The sequence below is a fragment of the Suricata suricatta genome, chromosome 7 (assembly GCF_006229205.1).
Source record: "Suricata suricatta isolate VVHF042 chromosome 7, meerkat_22Aug2017_6uvM2_HiC, whole genome shotgun sequence".
NCBI lineage: Eukaryota > Metazoa > Chordata > Mammalia > Carnivora > Herpestidae > Suricata > Suricata suricatta.
In genome coordinates this window covers 5,469,954-5,486,691 of record NC_043706.1, presented here as the reverse complement: position 1 = coordinate 5,486,691, position 16,738 = coordinate 5,469,954, and the positions used below count along the sequence as shown (strand labels likewise).

The 16,738-nt window shown below is 40.0% G+C and overlaps 1 protein-coding gene across 2 annotated transcripts in view; it reads left to right on the top strand.

The window, feature by feature from the left end:
- The first annotated feature begins 1,172 nt into the window (after positions 1 to 1,172).
- Positions 1,173 to 16,738, top strand: part of MRS2 (magnesium transporter MRS2) — a 37,716-nt gene continuing 22,150 nt past the window's right edge. For both annotated transcript variants that reach the window (XR_003910435.1, XM_029943434.1), the window contains exons 1-5: positions 1,173 to 1,437; positions 3,415 to 3,488; positions 6,444 to 6,480; positions 7,658 to 7,770; positions 16,131 to 16,304. Coding sequence is in view for 1 of the 2 variants with exons in the window: in XM_029943434.1 (XP_029799294.1) it covers positions 1,266 to 1,437; positions 3,415 to 3,488; positions 6,444 to 6,480; positions 7,658 to 7,770; positions 16,131 to 16,304 (570 nt within the window). In the remaining variant the exon portion in view is untranslated. The remainder of the gene's footprint in view (positions 1,438 to 3,414; positions 3,489 to 6,443; positions 6,481 to 7,657; positions 7,771 to 16,130; positions 16,305 to 16,738) is intronic.

The window sequence follows — 16,738 nt, the reverse complement described above, 5'->3', positions numbered from 1 at the left end:
ATATATATATATATATATATATATATATATATATATATATATATATATATATATATATATAGTGGGTGCCTGGGTGGCTCAGTCTGTTGAGTTTCTGACTTTTGACATTGGCTCAGGTCCTGAGTGGTGAGTTTAAGCCCTGAATGTGGGGCCTGCTTGGGATTCTCTCTCTCTCCCTCTCTCTCTCTCTCTCTCTCTCTTTCTTCCTTTATCTTTGTTCCTCCCCTACTTGCGTGTGTACCCACACCGGCTCTCTCAAAATAAACAATTTAAAAAATGAAAATAAAAATATGCACACATACTGTATTAATCACTTATAAAACCCACTTTTTAAAATAAAGATTGAATTGGGGGGCACTTGGGTGGCTCAGTAGATTAAGCCTTGGACTCTTGATTTCACCTCAGGTCATGATCTCATGTCCTAGGGCTGGAGCCTCCTGTGGGGCTCTGCAAGGAGTCAGGAGCTTGCTTGGGATTCTCTCTCTCCCTCTCTCTCCCACTGGCTAGCCTACACACGTGGGCAGGCCTCTCTCAAAATGAATAATTAAAAAAAAAAAGACTGAAACTGGGATGAGTCTTGAAACCACAGAAAGCATAATTGCTCAACATTTTTTCTTTCTTGCTGGTAAGTAAAATAATGCCACCTTGAAATGGATACTATCTTACAGTTGATTAAATACTGAGTATAAATCTTGTGGGTTTATGTGCCTTCATCTTCACTAGCATTAGTTTAGTCCATCATTCCATATGACAGTTGTTTCTGCTACAATACATTTAAACATAAATTGAGTCAGGAACCGGGCATAACTTCCTCACTTCCAAATTGTACACCTGATCCTACGTATGAAAATGCTCCAGAAACTGCAAAGCATTATGGTCGTGTATTTCTTTACATTTAACGAACACCAATCACTAGCAAAGACCCACCCTTTACTCGCCGGCCTGACTTCCGCAAGGTCGCGGGTATTGGACGTCGGCTCCGCAGCTGGGGCGGTGCAGGTAAGCGCGCCCCCCTCTACCCTCCTCGACTTTCCAGGTACGGGTCGCGAACTCTCATTGGCCAAGGGACTCCAGGAGCCCGCCCAAAGGCACCTTCCAAGCATGCGCAGGAGAGAAGACGCAAGCGCTGCGCTCCCCGCGCATGCCCCGTACGCAGCCGTCGCTCTTTAAAGCGCCCGCGCAGGACAGCTTTTAGCCGGCCGACCTGTCACCGTCCGGCATGTGGGGCTGGGGTGTCGCTGTCACCTCCTGCTCGCTCCAGCGCCATGGAACGCCTGCGGAGCCTGAGCCGGCTCCTGCCCCGGCGCACGCTGTGTGTCCTGGCGCAGGGCCTGACGCCCGGGACGCGCCCAGTTGCCTCCTGTGGCCGTGTGGCCCAAGTCCTCGGGCGGATCCGGGCCGCGCCGCTGTGTGGGCCCCGCCGGCCCCCCGTGGCAGGTACTGCCCTCCCCAAGGCCCTGGCCTCAGGGCCCTGACCGGACCGCCCGACCCCGCGCAGACCTCGGCCCCGAGTCTTCCCTCGGGGCGCCAGGTCGGGGTCCGCCCGGCGCCGGAGTCCCCACGCACTTCGCTGCCACCTTCCCTCTGCAGTGCTCCAGGGGGGAGAATGTTCTTAACGAGAGTTTCACCCTAATTCCTTATGGCAGTTCTGGGGCAGAGATTGGGTTCGTCCACCTGAAATATTCTAAGTGTTACTTTCTCTTCCCAATCTTCTTTCCCTTCCGTATGGACATTGGTATCATTTTCCCCGTTGCATAAGTGAGGGATGGGGACGCACCTACAAATGAGGCTGAGAACTTTTGAGTCTCCATAGTTAAGAGTTGCTCCCGAGGAAGCTCTGACTTAGTTTTCCAGTGTGGTCCGCGCAGTGGGGAGGAGGAGGAATCGGAGCTGTTAATATTTTCAGCACATGATACGGCATATGGTCGCATTTCCACACGTGAGAATGTGGGTGAGACTACTGCTCAGAAACGAGCGACATTACAATGTATGGCTTCTCAAAAGTATGGCGCTGCCGTCCAATTAAGTTTTCTTCTCGAAACTTCCTAGGTAACTCGCCATCACCACGTCCTTCCCCGTGCTCCACAGAGTCTGAACTGGGGTACATCCCATATCCGCTCCTTTTAATAATGCCTGGGAAACCAGTTTCAGCCCATCTGATGTTTTAGGACTTAACGTTGAGATCCAGAATCCCCAATTTGGAAACCGTTTATCTAACTTCTAGTTGATTAGCAAAGGCTGATTTATTGCGCTTGTACCTTTATTCACCTGAATCTTATAATGTAATTTGTGTTTTGTAAAGGAGAAACAAGCCTCAGATGCTAACAAATTACATACATTACATGAGTCACTAAGTGTATGTAATGGAAAGGAATAAGATCGTAAATGAGAATATGTCTACCCATCCCGTGGAGTCCATGTGATTACTTTGGAAGCGTAAAATAACTGATAATATTTTTTACATCTGCCCATTCCTTTTATATTTAGTATTTTGAATACATACTTTGTCATTAAATCAACATTTATTTTTCAGAACTCACTTCAACTCAGTCTAATTACATGTTTTAGATTTATTTTCAAATAAGGGTTTGTTTTCATTGCAGGTCATTGAGTTATTTCATAAGTGTATTTCAAACAGTATGGAATCTGCATTCCAGTTCAGTGAGTTATCTCCTAAGTATTCACTGTATAAAGTATGCATGTGGAAAAGTTGATACATGGAAGTAACATCTGTAGGTTTCGTAACTTAGAGATCCAGTAATCCTGATCCTGGAATGCTGAAACTGGTTTTACTTGCGATGTATGTTTTGTAAAAGATGTCTACCAGTATAATTTTCATGAGGCACCTTTTTAAATTATGCAAAAAGGGTGGACATTTTCTTTTAATCCCAGAACGTTAGACGTTTGTGTATTCAACTCGAGGATAGCGGCAATCATTAGAAAAAAGGTGGTTGGAATCCATAAATTATTCTAGTACCTCACCTAAACTGTTCCTTTTTTTTTTCAATGTCTTTATTTTTTAGTTTGAGAGAGAAAGACAGAGAGTGAGCAGGGGAGGGCCAGAGAGAGAGGGAAACACAGAATCTGAAGCAGGCTCCAGGCTCTAAGCTATCAGCACGGAGACCAGCGTGGGGCTGGAACCCACAGACTGAAATATGACCTGAGCTGAAGTCGGCTGCTTGACCGACTGAGCCACCCAGGCGCCCCAGCTGTTACTTTTAAAAATTATTCCCTGCCAGATCCAACAATCACCTACAAGTGTTAAAATTAACCAGTAAGTGTTTCTTCTTTCTTGTTTAGGAAAAAGTATCCAAAAAATAGTCTGAAGATCTCCGCATACTCAGAGCTCTCTATCTTAGCCATCCGTTGAAACCTATTGTATGACCGCAGAGGATTCTCTGATTTATTCTTCAGGTGAAACGCACCGGTTTAGATCTTCTGATGTCTCTCAAGCCACGTTAGCCAGCGTAGCCCCAGTGTTTACCGTGGTGAGTATGGATGGTACATTTGATGACTTACAGAAAGTGCTTCCCGTACTTATTAAGTGGGGTGAGCTGGTCAGCCAAGGTAACACTGATTCTTTGTTTCATTGCGAATCATTACACTTGTAAGTCCTGTCATCTGTGTCTTTTGCTTAGCTGGTGACCTGAGTGCCAGCTAGATTTACTTAAGAGCAAGCACCTTTGAAACTTTGATGTTGCCTGTAGAGGTCTTTTGATACTAGAACTGGCCGTTCAAATCACAGCTCAGCACTTCTCAAGATTTCCCTGTGAATATGTTTAGAAGTCCTTGAAGCTGTTAGCATACAGAGGCTTGAATCCGTGCTATGCAATTGAATACATGCAGAAGCATGTTGAAGTGGAAAAGTGTAGTATTTAAGAGTGTATGCTTTAAAGGTTCATGATCTCTGCAATGATCTGAAATGATTCAGGGGCGAAAATGAGTAAAATAATATGAATAATTTGTTTCACACATATCTAAGATAGAGAAATAGGCCATTGGAGCAAAATCATAGGAAAAGATAATTCTATGTGAATGTTGCATGGGAATTGGTTGTAAGATATTACAACTTTTTTTGGAGGGCTTTAACTTTTCAAAAAAACAGTTGAATTTTAAAAAAATGTGCCTTAGTTTTGGTAAACTGGGGATAATAGTACCTAGTGAGGTTCAAATTAACTCACAACTGTATATGAAACCCTTAAGATTTAGGAATAAGACCAGGATGTCCACTCTCACCATTACTATTTAATATAGTAGTAGAAGTCTTAGCCTCAGCAATCAAACAGCAGAAAGAAATAAAAGGCATCCACATCAGCAAGGAAGTCAAGCTTTCACTATTTGCAGACAACATGATACTCGATGTGGAAAGCCTAAAAGACTTCACTAAAAAATTGCTGGAACTGATACATGAATTCACTAAGTTACGGAATATAAAATCACGGTGCAGAAGTCTGTTGCATTTCTACACACCAATAAGGAAGTGGCATAAAACCATAAAATAGTGGTTTACACATGGTAAGCATTTGAAATAAGCCATTATCATCATTATTATTTAGACTTACTAGTGTAAGAAATTTTCTTTATAAACTATATGAAACAAGATAACCCCCAGAATTAGCTGTGAAAGTTACCACTGTTCAAGGTTCTGTAACATTTGGCCAGTTAAGAATAAATTCAGAAATCTGGGGAGCATGGGTGGCTCAGTTGGTTAAGCGTCTAACTTTTCAGCTCAGGTCGTGATCTCGCAGTTAGTGGGTTTGAGCTCCACATTAGGGTCTGTGCTGACAGAGCCTGGAGCCTGCTTCCCATTCTGTGTCTCCCTCTCTGTGCCCCTCCCCTGCTTGTGAGTGCTCTCTCTCTCGAAAATAAACATTAAAAATTTTTAAAAAAACAAACCCAGAAATGAAATACCGAAAGAGGATTCTTTGCAGGTGAAATCATTGTGTACCAATAACACTTAAGAAAATCAGTTGATACTATTTGAAAGGAGAGCTCCCTAATCAGCTCACTTTCTAGGTGATGTTACTTTAAACATTTTTTTTAATCCTACCTTTTTTTTTTATCAAAATGTTCATTAAAGAAAAAAATGGCAAATATTGACATGCAAAAATATTCATCTCGTGTTAAGTTGGAAGAGGAGGAGCGACTGCAAAGCAGTGTGTGTCACATGAATGTGTTGAAGGGGAAAGGCTGGGCGGACATTTAGTAAATGTTGGCATGGTTTTCTCTAAAGTTATCATTTTGGGTGATTAGTTTTATTTTACTTTATTTTCAAATTATCTTCGACTGGCATATCTTTTTGTGAAATAAATTTTAGGAAATCTAGTCTGTATTACACAAAATAGGTCCTTTTGATGTAAATTTGTCCCTTAACACTGATGGTTTATGGTATTCATACTTACGTTGATCTTATCTGGCTCATGAACAATAGGCGAAAATGTACACTGTGGGTTGTTATTTTGCTAATAACACAGCAAGCATACATTTCCATGGTAATAACCCAGCTTTTATTCCTTCAGCTATATCTTAGGGTCTTTCTGAAGATGCATATCTAATAATTAGTTCAGCCTAGTACATAGCGATTCATTGTTATTTGACACATTCACACTTGACAAGTATTCAGGACTTGTGGACAAGTATTGCAGGAAAATGTTCCCTCTGCTGCTTCCTGGGAAATACGGAGATTTGCTGCATCGGGTCCTCTCTCCAGACTATCAGAAGAGGCCTTTTCAGGAAATCTTTATTGGTTCCACTACACTCAGCAGAGAGACTTGATAGCTTCTGGTAGATCCTCAGAATCACAAGGTGAGCCACAGCCGGTCTCTGTTCAGAAGGCTAAAGGATGGGAAACACAGAAGGCAGCATCAGATGTGTTCTCGTTAGAAGAAGCCCAGGCAGCCTTCCAGCAGCTTCTCTGGACCCCATGTGACAGCTCGGGCGCAAGGAGTTGATGTTTTAAAGGCAGGTGTGAGTTCCACCTTGGCTTAGAGCTCCCCCGCCTTGTGCTGGTGTCTCCTGTGCCCTCCTCCAGGGTCCATCCGGGGCTCCGCCAGCAGCGTGACCAGTTACGAGAGCCACCGCGTCCAGGGAAAGCAGGGCCCCGGCTTCCCACGAGGCGTTGGTACTGTGTCCGTTGTCTTCCTGGTCCCGCGCGGCCCAGCGGGTCTCAAGCATTTTTATCAGAAGCCATGTTGCCTATAACACAACTGCTACTCCTTTATCAGGTTTCCAGTGGAACCAAGACCGAAAGTTAAGCCAAGGTCACATTTGTCCTAGCAGAGGAAAGACCTTCTTAACCCTTAACTGAATTTAACCTGACGAAGCTGCTGCAGTTTATCTGTGTGTTTCTGTAGCTGGGAGATATAATATCATATGGTATAATACTACAAATAGCACACTCATTTTGGAGAAAATAATATTTTGTTTTCATTATCTCTCTTCAGACAAAATTTGACAAACAGGGAAAGGTTACTTCTTTTGGTGAGTATGTTTACTTTTCTTATAAATCGCTTTTCTTTTTTAGTCAGTGAATGAGTGAATCTGATGGAAATTTAAAAATTGTAGTGTTTTGAGTAGGATATTCTTTGTGTTTGTGAGTATATTGAGAGATTCGCCTTCAGCATTTGTCCGTCCGTCCTTACTAGAACTGGCAGTACCTGGCCTGTGCGTGTTCTCACAGAATTGGTTCTTATTTTCTTCGTTGGGAGCCACTTTCTAACGGGATGTTAAAGAGACATTTTGAGAGCAGAGGCTGGTATGCAGCTGGAGTCCATTTAATTTCTCTTCTTTAGTCTCCCTTTCACTGCCCTAGTCTACATATCCATCTTCTGTTCCACGTGCAAGGCAGACTTCCAGAGGACTGTTGACTTTGCTGTGGCAATGGGTGACAAGACAGGAGGGACAGGACGCTAGATGGCAGCTTACAGACAGGTGCTTTTTAAAATGAGACTAAGCATCACCTTCCAGTCTGACCTCAGACACAGGCACAGGCCTCCATGCGCTTCCAGCCCCACGATCCCGCTCCTGCCGTTGCGGAGATCTGCTGGGACACTTGGGTGTGTTGTACATCAAGCTCTGTCACAGGTGTGATTTCACACCACAAGTCCGATGCTACTATAACCATACAGCTTCTTGAGTTTCTTCATCCGTCATGCTTTCTCTTAGGTAATAAGTTTAGTTGTCAGGTTGGACAATCTGGTGAAGAACTGACATTGTTTTCTCATTTTCTGTTAGTCCGAGAACCAAGAAAGGTGAATTATCTGTTCACAGATTTAAAATACTGAAGATGGAAACAGGAAATGTAGTTCTATACAATATGTATTACAAACAAAACAAGATGGCCCGTCTCTAGAGCTAGAGATTGATACTCTTAAATCCTAATTATGTATGCCTGTGGGTTTTTATATTGGTCCCAAGGGGCTTCTAGGTACAAAAAATTTTATGAAGTATGGATAAAACAAAAAAAAACCTTAGAGTTTGACCAAATTTAGCCTGAATATGTTTTTGAGGTAAAAATGACTATTAAAAACGGTCATTTTGGCTTAGTTCTGGTAAGAAAGTGATCTTGATGATGGTGGGAGGGTCATCTGATACAAAGCTAAACTCCTCAGTTTAAAGGTTTGGCCCATTCTTTTTCTTAAAAATATTTCTTTTATAGAAAAGAAGAAGACTGACTTATATCAAGAATTAGGTCTTCAAGCCAGAGATTTGAGGTTTCAGCATGTGATGAGCATCACAACCAGAAACAATAGAATCATCATGAGAATGGAGGTAAAGGTTTTCTGTCCTCTGCATTTCTCTGGTTCCTAGCTGTCTTGATCAATATCTAGGCTAAAAGTAACTTTGTATTGACAACAGATGTGTGGAACATAAGGTACTTGATAAATCACATGTCATCATGAGTGTAACTCTTCTGTGGAATTTGTATCTACCTTCAGCAGGCATAACTCTTGCTGGAAGAGTTCTGATTTCAGTCTCTATTCTTGCTGTTCAAATTTGGTTTCTAGTTTCTGATATGATAACAGAAAGAATCTTGACTTGTAATAGACATTCTCAGTTGTATACAGTCATGTGTCATCATAGTATAACTTTAGCTACCAAGAACATATTCTGGTTCTTCAAATAGCCCAGGAATATCCCTTAAAATTTATAATCTTAAGTTTTTAACAGAAAGCTTTCTAAAATAGTCTTCCCCTGCCTACTTGGAGTACACTAAATATAATTTAACTTTCCTTAGTGATTCAGAATAAATTTGAACCTATGTAATTTGGATGGGCTTATGTGTAGGGCTCAGAAATAGATGAGAGGAGACCTGATTCTCAATGGTACTGGCCCTCCAGTAGACAAGACCCTTGCTTTCTTTAAACCATCTTGGAAGGCAGGTTTCTGTCCTTTGAACTAGAATTCTTAAAGAACTAATAATGGAAACATTCTGAAAATATTCTTCACTTTTATTATTGGTTGCTAGAACTCTTCAAAAAAGTATCTTTGTCCACCAAAAAACTACTAGAATTGATCAATGAATTCAGTAAGTCACAGGATACAACATCAATTTACAGAAATCCATTGCATTTCTGCACACTAATAATGAAGTAGTAGAGAAATTAAGAAAACAATCCCATTTACAATTGTATCAGAAATAGTAATAATACAAAAAATAATAAAATACCTAGAAATAAAACATTGATAAAAGAAATTTCAAAATGACATGAAGAAATGGAAAGATATTCCATCCTTATGGATTGGGAGAACAAATAGGTAAAATGTCCAGACTACCCGAAGCGATCTGCAGATTTAATACAATCTCTATGAAAATACTAGCAACATTTTTATTAATTAAAAGAAAATTTTTACTTTAATCACCAGTGCTCATCATGATAAGTGCAGTCCTTGATCCCCGTGACCTGTTGTCCCTGTCCCTCCACCCACCTAGCCCTCTAGTGACCATCAGTTTGTTCTGTATGGTTCAGGAATCTGCTGCTTAGTTTGTCTTTTTTTTTTTTTTTCTTTTTTCTTTTTGTTTTTTAAATTCCATATATGAATGAAATTACATGATATTGGTCTTTCTCTAACCTATTTCACGTAACATTATACTCTTTAGTTCCACCTATATCTTTGCAATGGCAAGATTTCATTATTTTTTATGGCTGAATAATAGATACATATCTTCCATCTTTATATATCTCCCATCTTTATCCATTCAACAGTCAGACATTTGAGCTGTTCCATATTTTGGCTATTGTAAATAATCTACAAACATAGGGGTGCGTGTATCCCTCCAAATCAGTGTTTTTGTATTCTTTGGGTAAATACCCAGTAGTGCAATTGCTGGATCATAGGGTAGTTCTACCTTTTTGAGGACCCTCCGCACTGTTCTCCACAGCGGCTGCACCAGTTTGCATTCCCACCAGCACTGCAGGAGGGTTCTTTTTCTCCGCATCCTCTACCAACATCTGTTGTTTTCTGTGTTGTTGACTTTAGCTATTCTGACAGGTGGGAGGTGCTATTTCCTTGTTCTGATTTGCATTTCCGTAATGATAAGTGACAATGAGCATCTTTTCATGTGCCTGTTGGCTATCTGTACATCTTCTTTGGAGAAGTATCTATGTCTTCTGCCCATTTTTAATTGAACTATTTGTTTTTTTGGGTGTTGAGTTTTAGAAGTTCTTTTAAACACTAACCCTTTATTGGATACATCATTTGCAGTTATCTTCTCTCATTCCATAGGTTGCCTTTTAGTTTCGCTAGGTGTTTCCTCTGCTGTGCAGAAGCTTTTTATGTTCTTATGTTATATAGACACTAGTTTATTTTTGCTTTTGTTCGCCTGCCTCACGAGGTATATCTAGAAAAATGTTACTATAGCAGATGTCAGAGAAGTTACTGCCTATGTTCTCTCTTAGGGGTTTTGTGGTTTCGGTTTTCATGTTTAGGTCTTTAATCCTTTTTGAGTTTATTTTTTGTGTATAGTGTAAGAAAGTGGTCCAGTTTCATTCTTTTGCATGTTGCAGTCCAGTTTTTCCAGCACCATTTGTTGAAGAGACTATCTTTTCCCATTGGATATTCTCTCCTGCTTAGTCGAACATTAACTATATAATCGTGTGTTTATTTCTGGGCTTTCTATTCTGTTCCAGTGGTCTGTGTGTCCCTTTTTGTGCCAGTACCCTACTGTTTTGATTATCGCAGCTTTGAAATATAGCTTGAAGTCCGGAACTGTGACGCCTTCAGCTTTGCTTTTTCAAGATTGCTTTGGCTATTCAGGGTCTTTCGTGGTTCTGTACATATTTTAGTCTGTTTGTTCTAGTCCAGTGAAAAATACTCTTGGTATTTTGATGGGGATTGTCTTAAATGTATAGACTTTTGTGTAGTATACACAGTTTAACAATATTCTTCTGATCCATGAGCATGGAATGTCTTTCCATTTCTTTGTATTGTCTTCAATTTCTTCTTGCATCAGTGTTTTATAGTTTTCAGAGTACAGGTCTTTCACCTCTTTGGTTAGGTTTATTCCTAGGTATCCCAGCATGAGCAGAGAGGTGGCAGAGAGTTTAAAATTTCTGTCTCTGCTGCTTCATCGTCAGTGTATAGAAATGCAGCAGATTTCTGTACATTAATTCTGTATTCTGTGACTTTACTAAACTCGTGTGTCAGCTCTAGCAGTTTTGTGATGGAGTCTTTAGGATTTTTTTTATGTGTGGTGTCACATCATCTGCAAATAGAAGTTTTACTTATTCCTTGCCAAATTGGATGAGTTATTCCTTTTTGTTATCTGACTGCTGTGACTCGGACTTCCAGTACTGTGTTGAATAAAAGCGAGCACAGTCTTGTCTTGTTCCTGATCTCAGGGGGGAAAGCTCTCCGTTTTCCACCAGTGAGGATGATGTTCACTGTGGGTTTTCATATATGGCCTTCATTATGTTGAAGTATGTTCCCTCTAAACCTACTTTGTGGAGGATTTTTATCATGGATATTGTACTTTGTCAAATGTGTTTTCTGCATCTGTTGAAATGAGTGTATGGTTTCTATTCTTTCTCTTGTGGATATGATACATCATGTTGATTTTGTGAATATTGAACCACCCTTGCATCCCAGGAATAAATTCCACTTGATCGTAGTAAATGGTTTTTACTACGTAGTAAATGATTTTTAATTTGTTGAATTTGGTTTGCTAGTATTTTGTTGAGGATTTTTGCATCTGTGTTCACAAAGGTATTGGCTTAGAGTTCTCTCTGCTCTAATCTTTAGTTCCTTTTTTCCTGCTGGCTTTCAGCATTGTTAGTCGTTTTTTTAGCTTCTGTAGGTGTAAAGTTGGGTTGTTTACTCAAGATTGTTCTTGCTTCTTCAGGTGGGCCTGTATAACTATATACTTCCCTCTTGGGACCACTTTTGCTGCATCTGAAAGAGTTTGAACAATTGTATTTTCATGTTTAATTGTTTCCGTGTACTTGATTTCTGCTTTTGTTTCCCGTCGGACCCATTCATTGTTTAGTAGCATATCATTTAACCTTCGTGTGTCTGCGCTCTTTCCGGGTATCTTGCTTCTGGCTGATTTCTAGTTTCACAGCATTATGGCCAGAAGAGACGCATGATAGGACTTTGGTCTTTTTGAATTTGTTGAGGCTTGTTTTGTGGCCTAATATGTGATCTATTCTGGAGAATGCTCCATGTGCACTTGGAAAGAATGTGTATTCTGTTGTTCTAGGATGGGATGTTTTGAATATTTCTGTTAAATCCACGTGGTCCAGTGTGTTGTTCAAAGCCATTGTTTCCGGGCACTTGGGTGGCTCAGTCATTAAGCAACTGACTTTGGCTCAGGTTATGATCTCCTGGTTCGTGAATTTGAGTCCCACATCAGGCGATCTCTAGCCCTCTTCAGGTGAGCCCTGTTTCTTTGTCTGTCTGTCTCTCTGTCTGTCTGTCTCTCTGTCTGTCTGTCTCTCTGTCTGTCTGTCTCTCTGTCTGTCTGTCTCTCTGTCTGTCTGTCTCTCTGTCTGTCTGTCTCTCTGTCTGTCTGTCTCTCTGTCTGTCTGTCTCTCTCTCTGTCTGTCTGTCTCTCTCTCTCTGTCTGTCTCTCTCTCTGTCTGTCTCTCTGTCTGTCTCTCTCCCCCTCCCCCCGCCTTGGGATTCTCTCCCTCTGCCCCTCTGTTTCTCTAAAAATGAAAAAAAAGCCATTGTTTCCTTGTTGATTTTTCTGTTTGGATGATCTGTTGATGTAAAGGGGGGTGTTAAAGTCCTCTATTGTATTATTATTAATTACAAACATAAAGGAACTATTATGTATTTGGATGCTTTCTTGTTGGGTACATTAATATTTACAATGATTACATCTTGTTGGATTGTTCCTTTTATGATTATATAGTGTCCCTCTTCATCTCTTATTACATTCTCTGTTTTCGTTTTTTAATGTTTATTTTTAAGAGCAAGAGACAGAGCATGAGCTGGGGAGGGGGTTAGAGAGAGGGGGAGACACAGAATCTGAAGCAGGCTCCAGGCTCTGAGCTGTCTGCACAGAGCTTGATGTGGGGCTCGAACTCCCAAACCGTGAGATCATGACCTGAGCCAAATCAGGTGCTCAACTGACTGAGCCCCCCAGGCACCCCAATTATAGTCTTTGTTTTAAACTCTCTTTTATCTGATATAAGTATTGCTATCCCAGCTTGCTTTTTCACTTCCATGTGCGTGATAAATGCTTTTCCATCCCCTCACTTCTGATTTGCATTTGTTTGGGGGTCTGAAATGCATCTCTTGTGGGCAACATATCGATTGGTCTTGCTTTTTATCCATTCTGTTCCTGTCTTTTGCTTGGAGTGTGTAGTCCATTTACATTCAAAGTAATGTATTTATGCCATTAATGTTACTTGTTTTGTGGTTGTTTCTGAAGATTTTCTCTGATTCTTTCTTGTCTTTTATGGTTTGCTAGGCTTCTTTTAGTGATAGATTTGGAGTCTTTCTCTTAATTTTTCCCTATCAGTTACTAGTTTTGATATCTGGTTATCATTAGGCTTATATGTAACATCTTCTGTGGTCTGTATTAAGTTGATGGTCATTTACATTTGGACGCATTCTTTACTCCCCACCCCCCCATTTCAAGATATATGTGTCCTATTTTACATCCTTTTATTTTATGAATTCCTTGACCATTTTTTTCCCCAGAAATGTTCATTTTTTACTGCTTTTGTGTTTCTTACATTCATACTGTCATTCTTGGTCTTTGTCCTCAAGGGATCACCCTTAATATTTCTAGCAAGATTGGATTAGTGGCCATGAGCTCCTTTAGTTTTTGTTTAGGTAACTCTTTATCTCTACTTCAATTCTGAATGTAAACTTTGCTAGATATTTTTCTTTAATATTTATTTTTGAGAGACCGAGAGAGAGAGAGACAGAGACAATACAAGCAAAGGAGGGTAAGAAAGAGAAGGAGACACAGAATCCAAAGCAGGCTCTAAGGTCTGAGTGTCAGCACAGAGCCCGATGTGGGGCTCGAACTCACAAACCATGAGATCATGACCTGAGCCGAAGTTGGACCTTTAACCTACTGAGCCTCCCAGGTGCCCCTGGATAGAGTTTTCTTTCTTGGCTGCAGGTTTTTCCCATTCTATACTATGTTCTATACTATGACTATATCATGCCATCTTTTCTGTCTTGGAAAATTTCTGCAGGAAAAAGTTTGATAGGTTTGTGGGGTGTCCTTCATATGTAACTGACTTCTTTTTTTTGTCTTGCTGCTTTTAATATTTTTTCCTTAGCATTGTATTTTGCCATTTTAATTACAATATGTCTTCTTGTGGATATGCTTATGTTGATTTTGCTGGGAGTTCTCTGTGCCTCTTGAATCTGGATATCTGTTTCCTTCCCCACATTAGTGAAGTTTTCAGCTATTTTTCTTCAGATAAATTCCCTACCCCCGTTTCTCACTTTTCTGGGACTCCTCTAATATGAATGTCATTACATTTGATGGAGTCACTGAGTTCCCTGAGGCTATTCTCTTGTCGCATAATTCTTTTTTCTCTTTTGTATAGCATGGTTACATGATTCTGAGTTCTAGGTCATTAATTCATTCCTCTGCTTCTTCAGCCTGCTGTTCATTCCGTTAAGCAAAATGTTTCTCATTTCATTTATTGAGCCCTTTATCTCTTTTTCTTCATCTGTCAAAGGTCTCAACTGATGTTCTTCATTCTTTTGTCAAGTCCATTGAGTATGCTTATGATCATTATTCTAAATTCTCCATCAGGTTTGTTAATTATATCTGTTTTGTTTAGGTCTCTGGCTGTGGCCTTGTCCTGTTCTTTTATTTGGGACAAAATCCCTGTCTTCTCATTTTGTATCTCTACCTGTTTCTGTGTATAGAAAAGTCAGCTCCATCTCCTGTTCTTGAAGGTAAGGTTCTTACGAAGAAGAGGGCCTGTGTAGTGCCTGCAGTATAGTGTCCCCTGTTCCCAGCACCTGGCACTTCTGGTACTGTCTCTAGTCCATGCTCAACACCAAAAATACCAAATAATCCAATTAAAAAGTGAGCAGAGACATGAACAGACATTTTCCCAATGAAGACATACAGATGGTCAACAGACACATGAAAAGATGTTGAATGTCACTCATCATCAGGGAGATACGAATCAAAACCACACTGAGATATTACCCCACAGCTATCTGAATGGCTAGAATCAAAAACCTCAAGAAACAGCAGGTGTTGGTGAGGATGTGAAGAGACAGGAACCTCGTGCACTGTTGGTGGGAATGAAAACTGGTATAGCCACTGGAGAACAGTATGGAGGTTCCTCAAGGTTGGAATAGAACCACCCCATAATTCAGCAGTCACACCACTGGATATTAACCCAAAGGAAACGAAAACACGAGTTTGAAAAGATACATGCACCCCTGTGTTTATAGCAGCGTTATTTACAGTAACCAGCTTAGGGAAGCAGCCCAGGTGCTCATCAGCAGATGGACAAAGTGTGGTATACACACACGATGGACTGTTAGCCGTAAGAAAGAATGAAGTTTTGCCATTTGCAACAGCATGCATGGAGCTAGAGGATGTAATGGTAAGTGAAAGCAGTCAGAGAAAGACAGGTGCCATGTGTATTCACTCATGTGGAATTTAAGAAACAAAAACAAAATAAAGACACAAACTCTTAGCTACAAAAAAACCAGACTCTTAGCTACAGAGAACACTCGGATGGTCACCAAAGGGGAAGTGGGTGGGGGGAATGGGTGAAATAGGTGAAGGGCATTAAGAGTACACTTACCATGATGAACACAGAGTAATGTATGAATAGCTGAATAAATGTATAGAATGTATGTAGAATGTATAGAATTGCTGAATCACTATACTGTACACCAGGAACTAATATAACACTGTGTTAAGTATACTGGAATTAAATAACTTTCTTTCACTGATCATTTTTTTAGAATTATCTCCATGATGGAGAAGTGTGTGATAAACCAAATTTAGCAGAATGTTAATTGTACAGTCTAAATGATATGTACATAGGTGTTCACTGTGTACTTTTTCCACTTTTCTGTATAAAAATTTTCATAATAAAATGTTAAGAAAAAATGTGAAAAATCTATTTTTATATCACTAATATAGTGGCCACAGGCTACCCATCTATACTACTCTTCTAACTAAAAGGATGCCAGTCTTTAGAATAAATCTCTAATTTCATGGTGTTCTAAATTAGAGCATTAACGCTATGTTTTATCTTTATATTTTCAAATAGCTTATTACTGTGTTTTGGTTACATTCTAAAAGGCAGCTTTCCCATTTCAGCCAAACTAATTATGATTAAGTCATTTCTAAAAGTCCACTAAATACATGACTCCTAAGAAACCTTTTCTTTGTTCCTTATTATTATGATTACTCAAAAGTCCTAATACGTAGTTTGATTCCAGTTTTGTTGAGAGTTGGAGATATCAAGACTTGAATATATTTTAGGCTTCCTTTCTTTAAAAAAATATATATCTTAGGGTTTGTTTTTTTTTTAACAATGATTTGGTTTAGGCTTACTCCAAGATAAAAACAGTATTAAACCCTATTTTATGAATGTTACTCTTCTCTTACAGCTCTATAACTTGTGTGTGTGCATGTGTATGTGTTTGTGTATACATATATAGAATTTTTTTTTTTTTTACAGTATTTGAAAGCTGTGATAACTCCAGAGTGTCTTCTGATACTAGATTATCGGAATTTAAATTTAGAGCAATGGCTATTCCGGGAACTCCCTTCACAGTTGGCTGGAGAAGGACAACTTGTCACATACCCTTTACCTTTTGAGTTCAGGGCTATAGAAGCACTCCTACAATATTGGGTAAGCCTGTATTTTTATTTAGGTTCTCGGTTTTGTTCTTGTTTATTTAAAAAAAAATTTTTTAACATGTATTTAAATGTTAGAGACAGAGTGCATGGAGGGGGAGGGCCAAAAAGAGAGGGAGACACAGAATTCAAAACAGGCTCCAGGCTTTGAGCTGTCAGCACAGAGCCCAATATGGGGCTTGAACCCACAAACTATGAGATCATGACCTGAGCCAGAGTCGGATGCTTAATGGACTGAGCCCCTGTTCTGGCTTAAAATTCTGTTGAGCAGAACAATGAAGTTGATATTGTTGCAGTGGTGCTTTCCCTTGCCACACCCTGCTTCCAAACAAAAACATCTGAGTCCTGTATAAAGAAAGTACTTAATAATTAAGCTGTATGAACCAATCAGATAGACCCAAGGTTTCAGGTATAGTTTACAAAGTTGCT